The sequence below is a fragment of the Suricata suricatta genome, chromosome 9 (genome assembly GCF_006229205.1).
Source record: "Suricata suricatta isolate VVHF042 chromosome 9, meerkat_22Aug2017_6uvM2_HiC, whole genome shotgun sequence".
In the NCBI taxonomy this organism is placed as follows: Eukaryota; Metazoa; Chordata; class Mammalia; order Carnivora; family Herpestidae; genus Suricata; species Suricata suricatta.
Window position 1 is genome coordinate 80,941,022 of NC_043708.1, and position 16,068 is coordinate 80,957,089.

The following is a 16,068-nucleotide window of genomic DNA, read 5'->3' on the forward strand; positions in this document are numbered from 1 at the left end:
CTTACCCTTTTAATTAACTAAGGACAATTCAGTCACAACCAGTTTAAATAATTGGAAAATATATTAATAATATCAGGACTTCTCAAACTCTAATGAACAAATGAATCATCTCAGCATTTTGTTTAAATACAGATTCTTTTCCAGTACCTCTTGGGCAGGTCCTGTGATTCTTTACTTCTAATAATCTCCTGATGATACTAGTGCACAGACCATACTTTGAGTAGCAAGAAGTTAGGCTGTATCCTACAAATAAAACCACTGCTTTAAGATTCAAAGAGAACCCAACTTCCAATAGTAGAGTGTACTATAAATTAGCTGTCATGTACTTTTCCCCTTCTAAGTCTTTTTTATTTAGAATGAGAATGACCTATCTAATATAGTAATTAGAATTTTAGTATTATAGTTACATTTGATATTTTCAGTCTTTTTCATGTTTTAGTCATTCTAATAGGTATATAATGAATCTTCAATTTGTCTAAAATTACTAAAAGCATTCACAGACTTTGGGGAAGAAATAATAATAACTAATTACATGCTACATACCATGTCACTGATTCAAACAAACCAGTGTATCATAAAACCATCATTGAGGATTGTTTATATAGTACTCTGTATATAGTACATGTTATAAATACCTTTATAAAAGTTTGCATTTAATCTCCTGTATTTTGCTTTCATTATAGATTTCAATTGCAGAACACAGCCATGAAAAGAAACATGCAAATGACCAGACAGTCATCTTTTCAGATGAAAACCAGATGGATCTAACAAGAAGTCACACTGTGATGATTACCAAAGGCCTTTTAAATTGTACCAAAAGTGAAAAATTCACTAAGATAGATACCACATCATTTTTGGCTAACTTAAAGCTCCATACTAAGGATTTAGGAATGAAAAAAGATTTAAATTTTTCCATGGATCAAAGCACTTCTTCAGAAAAGAAAATAAATTTTAATGACTTCATAAAAAAATTGCAAACAGGAAAATCTAATGCTTTAACAGGACCTGATAAAGAAAATTTTGAGATACCTGTTTATCCCAAAGAATCAAGTAGGGGCTCTTCTGTACATCAAATGCATGTGTCTCTTAGAGTAGATGAAAATAGCAATAATATGACAAGAATCTTTAGAGAACAAGATGATGGGATGAATTTCACCCAGTGTCATACAGCCAATATTCAGACTTTGGTTCCCACATCCAGTGAGACCAGCTTAAGGAAATTTAAAGGAGGTGATGTTACAGTTTATGGCAATGACTTTATGGACTTGACAATTAATCATACTGTCCAGAATTTCCCCTCAACAGAAAATTTATCTAATACAGAAAGTCAAACTCAGAATGTCATAATGGAGATTCCAACAGCTTATGGAACTAAAGCTCCAGGAAAGGAGACAGTCCTAAAGAATAAACTGAATGCTACTTTTCAAAACCCTTCTTTCAACCCCAATGGTAAAATACATATTACCAGAAGTCATATTACAGAGACAGAAACTCACACAGTCACACCAACTTCTAACCAAGATGCCAGAACATCGGCCATGATCCCAGAATCTACGTGTTCAAGCCCAGCTATTCAAGATCATAAGACATTTTTCTATTCTAGCAGTAATGATGCTATGGAATTGACCGAGTGTCTCTCAGGTATGAGAGAAGAGAAAAATTTACTGAAGAATGATAGTGATTATTTTATAATAAATCACAATCCAAATACCATGTCTATTGTCACAGAGAAAACTATTTATTTAGGAGAAGATAGCATGGACATTACCAGGAGCCATACAGTTGCAATAGATAATCAGATTTTTAAACGAGATCAGATAAACATACAGAAAGCAGATACACCAACATCTGAAAAAGTAATGATGCTCCAAAATCTCAAAACCATGTCAGAGGATGGGGAAATGAATATAAATTGTAGCTCATTTCCTCATGAATCTAAGGGAAGAAAACAGCAGAGCCTGCCAAATTCTACATCTATTTCATTGACTGACAAAAAGACTGAAATATTCACAGATGAAGATATGGATTTGACTAGAAGCCACACAACTAACCTAGGAGGTCAAGCTCCTGCATCTTACATTCTAACATCTGAGAATACCAGTAAATTTCATTTTTACAGCAAAAACCCTTCAAATGAATGGGAAGAAATGACCAAAAGTCATATTGAACCATTCCAACAGCCAGACAAAATATCTAGCAACATCCCAGCTGACACATGGGGCAAAGATAAAGATCAAGTTTCCAAGATTGCACCCTATCTTGACAAAGATTCTCCTCACTCACCTGATACTAATCAAGACATAGCAACAAGCCATAATATGGTATACTCTGGTGGAAATCTTGAGAAACAAGTAACATTGGGAAATAATGGAAATACAGTTTTATATGAACAATCTTTTTTTCCTACCACAGAGTCATTATCTTTATTAGAAGGACAGTTTACCATGAAAAATCATAATATTGCTGTTAACAGTTACACAGTGAAATCTGTATCAGGCCAGAATTCTAAACTGCCTGAACCAATAAGGAAAAGTTTAGGTAATCCCATACTTGACTCTTCTCATGACAAGATAATTACTTGTTCAGAGGAGGAACAAAATATGGATCTAACCAAGAGTCACACTGTTGTTATTGGATTTGGTTCTTCTGAAGTACAAGAAGTGGGTAAGACTAATTTAGAAAATACTAACAGCCAGCTAACAACAGTAAACAAACAGATAGCTGTAGAAGTTGAAAAATGTAGTAAAACTCCTAGAGAGAAAATTGGAGTAATTGTTTCTAATGATAACATAGATGTGTTGGAGGACAAAAATATACAGAAACTTGGATTTCTGAATGAAAAGCAAGATGTCAAAGTTTGTGAAAGGAAAAGTGTTGGCAGACTAAAAGTTGATAAGACTATTGTATTTTCAGAGGGCAATGAGAATGATATGGATATCACCAAGAGTTTTACAGTGGAAATAAATCATAAACCTTTATTAAATGAACAAGATTCTCATTTGGTGCCTTTGGCAGGAACTTCTAAAACTGTTTTGTATACATGTGGTCAAGATGACATGGAGGTCACTAGAAGTCACACAGCTGCTATAGAATGTAAAACTGTGTCACTGGATGAAATCACTAGGCCTGTTGGCAAAACTGTAATGTTTGTAGATAATTACAGTGAACTGGAAATGACAAAGTCCCACACTGTTTTCATTGACTACCAAGCAAAGGATAGGACTGTGCTTACAGATAGATCTGACTTTGAACTATCCAAAAGAAAAAGCCCAGAAGAGCCAAAAGTGACATTTACTTCTGCTGAGGAGAGTGTTTTCTTTCCAGAGAATGGTGAAAGTGACCATTCAGCAGCAAAAGTTAATGAGCTAACGCTACTGACAGAATGGCCTAACAGTGGTCCTATAGAGAAGGCTATGGGATTTATAGCTTGTGATAACATGGAAGTGTCTAAATCAACCATTTGGAAAAATGACAAAGATGTACAAAAGCCTGAACTTCTGAATGAACCTATATCAGGCAAAAGTCAGAGAAGGAAAAGCCTTAGACTCAAAAATGACGAGACTGCTGAATTTTCCAAAAATGGTATGAATATCACCCAGAGTTGTACAGTGAACATAAATAACAGAAGTGCCCTGAAGGATGAAGAAGATTCCCGTTTCGTGCCTTTGGCAGGAACTTCTAAAACTGTTTTGTATACGTGTGGGCAGGATGACATGGAGATGACTAGAAGTCACACGACTGCCTTAGAATGTGAAACTGTCTCACCAGATAAAATAACCACTAGGCCAATGGACAAAACTGTAATGTTTGTAGATAATTACAGTGATCTGGAAGTCACCAAATCCCATACTGTTTTCATTGATTGTCAAGCCACAGAGAAAATTCTTCAAGAGTGTCCTAAATTTGGAATAGCAAAAGGAAAAACCTTGGGTATTTCTTTACATAATGATGGTTGCTCTGTTCAAGAAATCACTAAAAAACAAGGACTGGCTGTACAAAACAAAGTTGTTCTTTACTCTGAGCAAAAGCATCATGTGATACCCTCTGTTCCTATTAATACATTGTCTGGGGGTCAAAGTCAGTTAGAAATGATCAAATTCAATAGCAATGTGAATGAAGAGGTCATGGGACAAGTTGTAGACCAGGCCTATACATTGCAAAAAGCCAAAACTGAAAGCTGTCAGTTAAATAGTACAGATAGAAGAAACATGGATTTTGCAAACAGTTATACAACTGCTGTGTGTAGATCCAATGATCATTATTCCTGTTTACCAAATGCTATTTCCTATTATGATAATTTGGAGGGGAATGCCATGTCCTCAGATGATAAAGATGAGAAAGCCAGTAACTGCCCAATGCAAAATGATCTCGTCTATGCCAGCGATTTAGCCAATGAATATTACTTGAAATCTGAGGGACTGCCTCTCTCTGCTTCTTGTTCTTCGTTAGAGAAGGAAAAAGTTACTCAAACCAATACCAAAGGACACTTAGACTGTGCTATCACAGTGCTCAAAGATCAAGATCTGATTAAGGGGCCCCCAAATCTGATAGCTAATCAAACTTTAATATATAGTCAAGATCTGAGGGAAGTAGCTAAACCTAATTCAAAACGAGTATCTTTTAAGCTCCCAAAGGATCAAATGGAGGGCTTTGTTGATAAGGCAGAACATAATTTAAAGACAATCTTTGTTGATGATGTTTGTGTTGCTTCTCAGCCTCATCTCTCAACCCAGCTACCTCCATTATCTCAACAAGGACAAATAGTTGTGAATAAAGATGAAACAGTATTGTCTAACACTGGAGATAAGAATTTAAATATTGTTATGAGAGATTCTTCTGTACCCACGTGTACAAATGAGTCCAAAATGCTCAATAATGGCCAGCAGTTTACTCTAGCCTGTAAAAAAGAGCTGAAGAAAAATATTGAGGCAACTAAATGTAATACAAACTTCCACAGTAACTCTGACTCGACTAAGCAAGTTATTCAAGCTCATGCTAATTCTAGAGAAGCAGCATCTCCTGCAATTGCATCTAATACTGCAAGTGATCATAGTGTCAAATCAAATCTGAATAATTTAAATGGAAAAACTGAAGAATTTTTAGATTCCCAACCTACTCAAATACCACCTTCTCCAGAACAATTACTTGCATTGGTTTATAAGGCACACAATCATATGAGCATAGAGCAAGCCACAGAAATACGTAATATTAACACAGTGTCCAGCAATGTGGAAGATAATACAGATAAAGAAAATAAAATTTCTCATAATGGAACTGAAACCATCTCTGCACCACTCACAGTTGTAAAAGATAAAGTAAGGAGACATTCTTTGGGAATATTTTTGCCCAGATTGCCAAATAAGAGAAATTGTAGTGTCACTGGTATTGATGACCTAAAGCAGATTCAAGCAGATGTAACGGATTTAAATCACTCAGAAACTCCACCAGTCTTCAGTAAAGAGTCAAGCGTTGAATTTGTTGCACCTAAGTTGAACTTAAGCCCATCTCAGTATATAAATGAGGAAAACCTACCTGTCTACCCCGGTGAGATTAATTCCTCAGACTCTATTACCATAGAAACTGAAGAAAAGACTTTGATAGAGACGTATCAAAGAGAGATTTCACCCTCTGAAAGTAAACTAAGAGAAAGCTGTAATAGCAAAAAAAGAACCTGGACGCAAGAAGAAGGTGATATTCAGAATGAGACAAAAATCAGAAAAAGTGAGATTAGGTTTCGTGATGATGCACATGATCAGGAGGTAAGCTTTGTCTTTTTTTTTTTTTTTTTTTGGATACAGAGAGAGACAGAGCATGAGAGGGGGAGGGGCAGAGAGAGAAGGAGACACAGAACTGGAAGCAGGCTCCAGGCTCTGAGCTATCAGCACAGAGCCTGATGCGGGGCTCAAACCCACCAATGTGAAATCTGACCTGAGCCGAAGCCGGAGGCTTAACCGACTGAGCCACCCAGGCACCGCAGCTTTGTCTTGAACTAAGGAATGTTTTTTATTTTTTTTTATTATGAGTATTCTTGAATTTTTTTAAAGTATGTATTCCTTTATTTTGAGAGAGAGAGAGAGAGAACACATGTGCATGAGCCGGGGAGGGGCAAAGAGAATCCCAAGCAGCCTCCACACCAATGCTGGGCTCTATCTCACAACCCTGAGATCATGACTGAGATCATGACCTGAACAGAAATCATGAGTCAGTAACAGACTGAGCCACGCAGGCGGCCCTTGAATTTTAATTTTAGGGCAGGAAATGAACAGGTATTGGTTATTTCCAATTATATGGCTGGAGAAATAATCATATGTGCAATGTTAAGAGAGTATTTGAGGGGCTCCTGGGTAGCTCAGTCAGTTAAGCCTCCAACTTCAGCTTAGGTCATGATCTCACATTCTTGGGTTCGCGCCCCATGTCAGGCTCTGTGTGACAGCTCAGAGCCTGAAGCCTGCTTCTGATTCTGTCTCCCTCTCTCTCTGCCCCTCCCTGCTCATGCTCTGTCTCTCTCTCAAAAATAAATAAAAAAACACTAAAAAAAAAAAAAGTTTAAAAGAAAGTATTTGACAAACGTAAAAACAATTTGAAATGACAAATCACAAAAAATGAAATGGGAAGTAGTATAAAAATTAATGTTGAGATTGTGTAATTTGTCATTGTGGTTTTGCATATGAGAATCTCTAGGCAGGGTATATGTGGTTTGAAAAGTGATCTTTAGTGTTCTAAATATCTAAAGGGTAAAAAAAAATCTTTTTGTTATGCAAACTGCGTAAACAAAAGCTTGCTTGAATTTTCTGGGCTAATGAGGATATGTGGAAGCTGAGAGACCATTTCTTTAGTGAATGGGGGAATGGCTAGGTCAAGCCCAGTATCTCAAGGTGAAGTAAGTGAGATTCTGAATTTATGAAAGAGGTCATAGATTTTTTTTTTTTTAGTTGAGGGAACACTCATTTAGATAACTTGAGAATAAAAGCTATCACTCAAGCTGAGTTGTATAGGTGGAAAAATAAAGATTAGGAAGGATCAGAGATTGATAGAAAACGGAATTTAAACTCTATAAAGTAATATGTGAGTGAGCTTAGAAAATTATTTAATACTATAATATGAGGTCCTGAGGAAATGGTTGATCTCTGAAACTTTGAGAAAGTAGTATCAGTGATGAAAATTTAAAACTGAACAGATTCTATAAAAATTAGTATTATTTTGTTCAGTAGGTGTTGAGTATCTGCTGTGTCCTGGGTATTGTTTAGGAGCTGGGAATGCATCAATGGGAATTTACAGAAAAAAAAATCTCATGGAGATTACATTCTAACATTTAGACAACATGTTGTCCTCAAAAACTTATGTGAGTAGTAGGTGAAAATGGCATTTAAAGCTGTAAAGTCAAGGGGTGCCTGGGTGGCTCAGTTCATTGGGCGGCTGACTTCAACTCAGGTCATGATCTTGTGGTCTGTGGGTTTGAGCCCCACATCAGGCTCTGTGCTGACAGCTCAGAGCCCGGAGCCTGCTTTGGATTCTGTGTCTCCCTCTCTCTCTGCCCCTCCTCTGCTTGCTCTCTGTCTCTGTTTTTCTCTCAAAAATAATAAACATTTAAAAAAAATAAAGCTGTAAAGTCAAGTGGCTAAAATGGTAAAAGCAAGACCACATCACTTATTTGACCTTAGCCAAAAGAGTGTTGTTGGTTACCTGGGAAAAGAAGTACTAAAGCCTGGAAATAAGTTTCTTTGTGCTCTAGCCAGAGCAACTATGTATAGCCAATTTTCTATGCTGGTTTATTTCAGTGTGGTAGCCCTGACCCTGGTGGCTAGTAGTTAAATAATTGGGTAGGTCAACATTTGTTAGCTCATAGGATCTGTCTTTAACTTAGACACATCTGAGAAACAATTTGTTTATGCAATGTAATGCACAAGATGATATTCTTAAATAAAATAATTATATTCTTAAATAAAAATTACTTTGAACTCTAAAGGCCTAATAAGCTGCTTATTACTTATTCTGGTTCGTTACTAAGGTATTTCACATAAATTATAGATAAATTTTTTTATTTTTTTTTATTTTTTAAAAAATGTTTTATTTTTTTATTTTTGATACAGAGAAAGACAGAGCATGAGAGGGGGAGGGGCAGAGAGAGAAGGAGACACAGAACCGGAAGCAGGCTCCAGGCTCTGAGCTAGCTGTGAGCACAGAGCCTGACGCAGGGCTTGAACCCACGAACATGAGATCTGACCTGAGCCCAAGTCGGAGGCTTAACTGACTGAGCCACCGAGGCGCCCCAGATAAATTTTATGTTAAGAAGTAGTATTTGTTAGTGTTTAACATTTAGATATTTATAAGAATACAAAGTCATAACTTCATATTGATGATGTTCCTTAATTGATCATTTCAGATTTTTGATCACCATGCTGAAGGGGATATAGATAAAAATGCTAACAGCGTATTAATAAAAAGTCTAAGCAGGACGCCATCTAGTTGCAGCAGTTCTCTGGATTCAATCAAGGCTGATGGGACTTCTCTGGACTTCAGCAGTAAGATCTTCCTTCATGAAGGCTAAATAATAGAAGTCATCTGCTTACTTGACTAATAGTAAATGTATTTCAATTTAGGAGATATTTAAAATTTATTTAACCCTTTTGGGAGCTATACATAATTGATAAGTATAATGATATTTAGTTTCTTTAATTCTTAGTTATTTTAATAAATTGAGAAGTGATAGACTATAACTGTAAGAAGCTCATAATTGGTAAAGAAGTATTGAATGGGGCCTTAACATTGTAATATACTTTGTACCATAAATGACTGTCTTCCCCAAAAGATCCTAGAGGATATCTTCAATAGCATAAACCACATATAATTCTGGATGGTTAAAATTAAGCTTACAATTTAATTTTGACATGTTCATCTTCTGAATTTGCTTTACTTCTAGCACACCACAATAGTCAAATGGAATCACAGTTTCTCAGAGACACTATTTGTGAAGAGAGCTTGAAGGAGGTATGTTAAAATACTTCTGTTTCTAGTGCAACTATTTTCCTCATTTTGTTTTTAAATTTTTTTAGGGGCGCTTGGGTGGCTCAGTTGGTTAAGTGTCCAAGTCTTTGATTTCCGCTCAGGTCATGATCTCACAGTTCATGAGAACCAGCCCCAGGCTCATCAGCTCTTTCCCTTTCTCTCTTCCCCTCCCCTGCTCGCTCGCTCTCTCTTTATCAAAAACAAGAACTTAAAAAGATGTTTTTAATCATGAAATATTTCAACTATACAGAAAACAAGTGTTTTTTATTAAGGACCCAGCGTGTTCATTAGTCATATGGAGTAGAAATCACAATTAGAAGACCTTTTTTTTTTTAACAATTTGTTCTCAATTCTATTGTTACTGAATAACATTAAGAAATAATATTAGAGGGGTGCCTGGGTGGCTCAGTTGGTTAAGCCTCCGACTTCGGCTCAGGTCAGATCTCACGTTTGTGGGTTCGAGCCCCGCGTCAGGCTCTGTGCTGGCAACTCAGAGCCTGGAGCCTGCTTCAGATTCTGTGTCTCCTTCTCTCTCTGCCCCTCCCCCTCTCATGCTCTGTCTCTCTCTGTATCAAAAATAAATAAAACATTAAAAAAATAAATTAAAAAAAGAAATAATATTAGATATAATCTCTTCATGTATAGCTTTGGATGTTTCCACAAATATATTGTAAGCCATTTAGAAACAAAGTAAAGTGGTTATAGTCAAAATGAACTCACCTTGAATAGTTGTGCAAAATTTTTCTTTCCTCAGAAACTCAAAGATGGGAAAATTACAATAAAGGAGTTCTTCATACTTCTTCAGGTCCACATTTTGATACAGAAACCCCGACAGAGCAATCTCCCAGCCAAAGTAAGTGCAATTTCTTGACAAAATAGTTATCTCAGTTAAAATGTATTATACTTGGTTATTTGACTGCATCAAAACATGCGTTTATACAAAAACAGAAAAAGAATCTAAGGAAGTATATTTTCTTATAGGAAGTTTACTATAGTAGGTATATTGTGCTTAGCATAAAAATTAATTTTTTTGTAGTATCATGGATTCTGATAAGGTGAAATTTTATTTTTTCTTATTCCTTGCCATGTATTTTATCTTTAATACTTTTTCTTGAACATATGCTTTTTCACACCATTACAAAAATTCAAGTATAGCAGAAATTTTTATTTATTAAACATTTTTCAAAATCAAAATTATATAAATTTATACAATATTTGAATTATACAGTCAACAAACTCAATTTAAAAATTAATAGAAAATTTTAATAGGAATTTTTTTCTCTTAAGTCTATTGGACATTTATAAAAATTAGTTATTCCCTTGGCCACAAAGAAAATATTAGCAGACTGAAAAATAATGGATATTTTTATGGACAATATCACCTGCTCTTAATCCAATAAAATTAGAACTAATGAAAGGACTAAAACATTGTTAGCTTCTTGGAAATTGAGAAATATACTTATAGATAACTGTGAGATCAGAGAGAAAATCAAGAGTGACCCAGGCACCCCAGATGGTTTTTCTTAGCAAATATAAATTACCAATATTAACCTAAGACCTGGAAAACTTTTATTATGATTGAAAATTTTATTTTATAACTTACCATTAAAATTGTCACTAGAACCAGATGAGTTCTATCTAGCTTTTAAAGAGTGGATCTATACAGGGGCACCTGGCAAATTCAGTCAGTAGAGCACAAGACTCTTGGTCTTAGGGCAGTGAGTTCAAGCCCCACATTGGGCATAGAGCTTGCTTTTAAAAAAGGTTTTGTTGGGACATCTGGCTCAGTCGGTTGAGCGTCTGACTCTTGATTTCAGCTAAAGGCATGATCTCACAGTTCTTAAGTTTGACCCCTCATCGGCCTCTGTGCTGACAGTGTGGTGCCAAGTCTCTCTCTCCTTCTCTCGCTGCCCCTCCCCTGCTCATGCTTTCTGTCTGTCAAAATAAATAAACTTTTAAATAAATAAAAAGTTTTTGTTTTAAATAATGGAGGAAAGTAGGGAAGGAAGCAGAAAGGAAGGATAGAAGGGTGAATGAACCTACACATCTGTGAACATTTGGTTTATGAGAAAGATGCCACTACAGAATAGTGGTCTTTTCTATACATGGTGTTACATCAGTTGGATATCCATAGGAAAAAATGAGCCTGGACCCATACTTCACACTATACACAAAAATCAAGTCTAAGAGGTGCCTGGGTGGCTCAGTCGGTTAAGTGTCCAACTCAATCTCAGTTCAGGTCATGATCTCACAATTAGTGACTTGAACAACTGAGATTGAGTCCCATATCCAGCTCTGCACTGACAGCATGGAGTCTCCTTAGAATTCTGTCTCTCTCTCTATCTCTTTGTCTCCCAAAATAAATAAATAAACTTTAAAAAATCAAGTATATAAAACACCAAAATTAAAATATTTTATGCTACTGGAGCCCCTGGGTGACTCAGTCGGATAAGCATCTGACTCTTGGTTTTGGCTTGTGTCATGATCTCTTCGCTTAGTGGCTTCCATCCACACATTGGTAATTTATATTCATAGCTATGAGCATCTGATACAGGACTTGGATAATTAGGAGTCTCTTTTAAGGTAGAACTGGGGAGAGTATCTTTTCTTCCTTTTTCTTTTCTTTTTTCTTTATCTTTTTTTTTAAAGTAAGCTCTACACCCAGTGTGGGGCTTGAACTTCCAACCCCACAATCAAGAGTCACATGCTCAGTTACATGGCTGGCTTAGTCAGCAGAGCATCCAACTCTTGATCCCAGGGTCATGAGTTCAAGCCTAATGTTGGGTGCAGAGATTACATTTTTTTTTTTAAATCACATGATCTGCCAACTAAGTCAGCCGGGCACCCCTGAGGATAGTGTTCTTGAGACAAGTGGGGAAGTGTGTGTTACCCCTTATAGACACATGTATAGCACCCATGTGTGTTTGCAGTTACATGAGCTCAGCAGGCATCACCAGCAAAAGGTGCTATTATAGTGTCCCATGACCTTCAGCATGTGCAGGGAGTGCCTCAGGCAGAAGTACTATAATTTACACCCTCCTCAGTGAGATCAAGGGACTATTGCAGGTACCTCAGCAAAGAGCTGATTGTGCATAAACTGGGTACTTAATCAAAATAGATAAGTCAGGGGGGGAGGGTAACTGGTGTACATGGTCAACAAATTAGCCCAACTGTTGCATCCAAGCATGGAGAGTTGGAGCCCATATGTACCCACTGTGCATAGCCTGATACCCATTGACACTTGCATTTCTGGTGAATCTCTAGGAACCTGGTCCTGTGTTTCACTGGTGGTTATGAAGTTTCAGGAGGAACCCTACCCTTTTTAAAGAGACTTTTATTATTATAAAAAATGTCAAACATAAACAAAAATAGAGAATAGTTCGATGAACTCCCCATGTATACATCACCAAACTTCAAATTTTATCAACTCTTGATTTGTCTCTACATTTCCCTGCCTCCCATAGTTATTTTGAAGCAAATCCCAGGCACCATCAATTTATCTGGTTTTCAGTACGTATCCCTAAAATCATGAAGACTCTTATTTTAAAAACATGTTCAAATATAAAATCATACCTTAAAATGATTGTTCAATCAGTATTTATATTTTCCTCATTGTCTTAAGTATTATTTTCCAGCTTACTAAATTGAGACCCACATGTGGTCAAAATATTATAATTGGTTGATATCTCTAGTCATCTCCTAGACTGTAAGGTCCCATTCCATCTCTGTCTCCTTTTTTTCTTTTTAGTGAAGAAAACAGGTGTTTGTTTGTTTGTTTTTGTAGAGTTTACCACAGTATGGATTTAGCCAATTGTGCACACACAAACTTGTATCTATCCTTTGTATTTTTTGTAAAGTGGCAGAAGCGTTATCAGATTCAGAGGTTTTTTTCAAGTTCACTTTATAGTCCTACTTCCATCAGGAAATAATGTGTAATGATGATGAATAGGCAGCCATTAATGATCATTATCTAGATTTAGTTATTCATGAGGAGTTGTAAAGTAGTAGTTGTAAACGAATTCTATAATTTATTTTTCATTTATTGTCCAAATACTTCTATAAAAAGAAATAATTCCTTTAGCCAAGCATTTGACTCCTATATGTAGGCCTTTAGCCATTTTCCCAAGGAGTTCTGATTTCTTTGAGTGAAAAAACCTTGCTTAAAAAGCACAATCTGGGTGTGCCTCAGTCCCTTAAGCATCCAACTCTTGATTTCAGCTCAGGTCATGAGCTCACAGTTTCATGAGTTGTTACTCCTCATCGGACTCTGTGCTGGCAGCTCTGAGTCTGCTTGGGATTCTTTCTCTCCTCTCTTTCTGCTCCTCCCCTACTCATGCTGTCTCTGTCTCTCTCAAAATAGATAAGTAAATTAAAAAAAAAAAAAACCAATCTGGAGGGCACCTGGATGACTCAGTCAGCTGAGCATGTGATTCTTGATTTCAGCTCAGATTGTGATCCTGGGGCTGTGAGGTGAAGGCCTGTGTTGTCAGGCTCTGTGCTGAGCATGGAGCCTGCTTGATTCTCTTTCTCTCCTTCTGCCCTGATCCCGCTACCTCATTCTCTCTTCCAAATTAAAAAAAAAAAAAAAAAGCATACTCTGTGTTCTAGTGTTGCCATTTCTTTTTGAGCCAGTGCATAGAGCTTTGATTTTTATTTATAAATCTAGCCCTAAGTACACCTTTAAGAAAGACAATCAACTTCAGTTATAATTGATCTTAGCACTTTCTATGCTTTCTTAGTACATATGGTAGAAGATGTGTTAGGGACAGAGAAGGGAGATTAAAACCTCATTCAGTTACTTCCTTTTAACTTATCAAAGAAGAAAGTGAGAAAAAGCTAACATTTGTGAGATCACTTTATCAGGCTTTGGGCTTGTGTAATCTATAAAGAAAAACCTTTTACTAAATTCGTGAGAGGCTGGTCAATATTGTGCCCATTTTATAGATGAGGAGACCAAATCTTAAAGTGGTAAAATGACTTGTTCTGTGCTATACTGCATATGAATAATGGGTGGGTTGTGGGATTTTGTTTGCTTTGGTTTTTATATGTAATGTAAAGGAGCTGACTTGGTTTTTCCATTACTGCATCAAGGACATCAAAAAGTCATTGGATTTGGGATGCCTGGCTGGCTCTTTTGAAAGGTCAAATGACTCTTGATATCAGGGTTCTGAGTTTGAGCCCCATGTTGGGTGTAGAGATTAAAAATAAAATTGGGGCACCTGGTGGCTCAGTCAGTTGAACGTCTGACTTCAGCTCAGGTAATGAATTCATGGTTTGTGAGTTCAAGCCCCACATCAGGCTCATGGCTATCAGTGCAGAGTTTGGTTCAGCTCCTCTATCCCCCCTCTCTCTCTGCTCCCCCACTCATGCTCTCTCTCTCAAAAATAAACAAACATTTAAAAAATAAATATAGGGATGCCTGAGTAGCTCAGTTAGTTAAGCATCCAAACTTCAGCTCAAGTCATGATCTCAAAGTTCATGAGTTCAAGCCCTACGTCAGGCTCTGTGCTGAGAGCTCAGAACCTGGAGCCTGATTTGGATTCTGTGTCTCCCTCTCTTTCTCTGCCCCACCCCCACTCACATTCTGTCTCTCACACACAAGAAAATTAAATAAAAATATTATTTTCAAAAATTTTTAAGTTTATTTTTTTCTGAGAGAGAGAAAGAGAAAGAACAGGAGGGGCAGAAAGAGAGGGAGAGAATTACAAGGAGGCTCCATACTGCTAGCACAAAGCCTTTCACAGGGCTTGAACACTGAACTGCAAGATCATGACCTGAGCCAAAATCCAGAGTCAGATGCTTAACTGACTGAGCCGCCCAGGTGCCCCAAAAATAAAATCTTAAAAAAAAAAAAGTCATTGGATTAGAGCTATAAAATGTTTTTAAGAATAACCATACTAGCTTATTTTACATATGACAAAAAAATTTGAATCCAAACTGGGACAGAAGTATGGATTAGAGTAGAGAATGGGAGTAGAAAAGAATAATCTGGGAAACTGGCATCTTTTTTCTTTCTTTAAATGAAAGAGTTTCTGATAATTTTGAATTCTGGGGTATTGATTTTCTTAAAACAACACATAACCATTTTCAAACCAAATGGAGGAAATGGATTTTGATGTCAGAGACTTGAATTCAAACTCCAACTACGAGCGTATTGGGTGTATCAATTTCATAGAGTAATCAGATTTTCTTTTATGACTTTTTAACAGTTTTTAACTTGAAGCAGTTTTTAAACATGGTTTTGTCCTCAAACTATCAGTTTTAAGGGACTGATTTTTTTTTCCAGTTTACTGTAAACACACCACCTACTCCAGAAGACCTGATGTTAAGTCAATATGTTTATCGACCCAAGATACAGATTTATAGAGAAGATTGTGAGGCTCTTCGCCAGAAAATTGAAGAGTATGAAAGTTTTCATTTTTGTGTGTGTTTCATTGGATGGGTGAACAATCTGTGTGGTAAGGTTTTGATTAGAATAACACTGGCATAGGAAAAAGTTCATGGAATTAATTCGCAGTGTGATATGGTATGTAGGAAACAGTCAGCTTTGTAGTCAGGTTAAATCTCAATCCTGAGTATAGCACTAGCTGTGTAAATTTATGTAGTCATTCAACCATCATTTCCACATCCATAAATTAGGGATAACAATACCTACCTAGCATGCAGAAATGAGCAGAGGAAATGTGTATATAAAATGTCTTCATCCCATTCTTAGCAAAAAGTACATCCTCAATAAACAATAATTACTAGATTATGATATCATAAATTGATTGCAAAAGAAGATCTTCAAGAGAAGATAGATAATACCCTTTAGAGATTTACATATAGTGCCTGAAATCAAGATTGCCTTTGGGTTTATAATTTTATCGAATTTGCCCTTGATTTGCATGTGTGAAAGAACATGCAAATGAAAGAAAGAACTTAGATGTTGCTCAATGTTTTGATGTATATAGATGTGGCACACTAATTTACAAATTAGGTGTATCTAGATTCCTTCAGGTAAATTAGGATTTACAATCCAAAATATGTATCATACTTATCTAGTACTAAAGTTAAACCAAT

At 36.4% G+C, this 16,068-nt stretch overlaps 1 protein-coding gene across 1 annotated transcript in view; it reads left to right on the forward strand.

Annotated features, from left to right (window-relative positions):
- Window positions 1–16,068, forward strand: part of KNL1 (kinetochore scaffold 1) — a 57,205-nt gene that overhangs the window by 23,143 nt on the left and 17,994 nt on the right. The window contains exons 10-14 of the mRNA XM_029952596.1: window positions 684–5,759; window positions 8,384–8,522; window positions 8,921–8,988; window positions 9,761–9,859; window positions 15,293–15,408. Coding sequence (XP_029808456.1) covers window positions 684–5,759; window positions 8,384–8,522; window positions 8,921–8,988; window positions 9,761–9,859; window positions 15,293–15,408 — 5,498 coding nt within the window. The remainder of the gene's footprint in view (window positions 1–683; window positions 5,760–8,383; window positions 8,523–8,920; window positions 8,989–9,760; window positions 9,860–15,292; window positions 15,409–16,068) is intronic.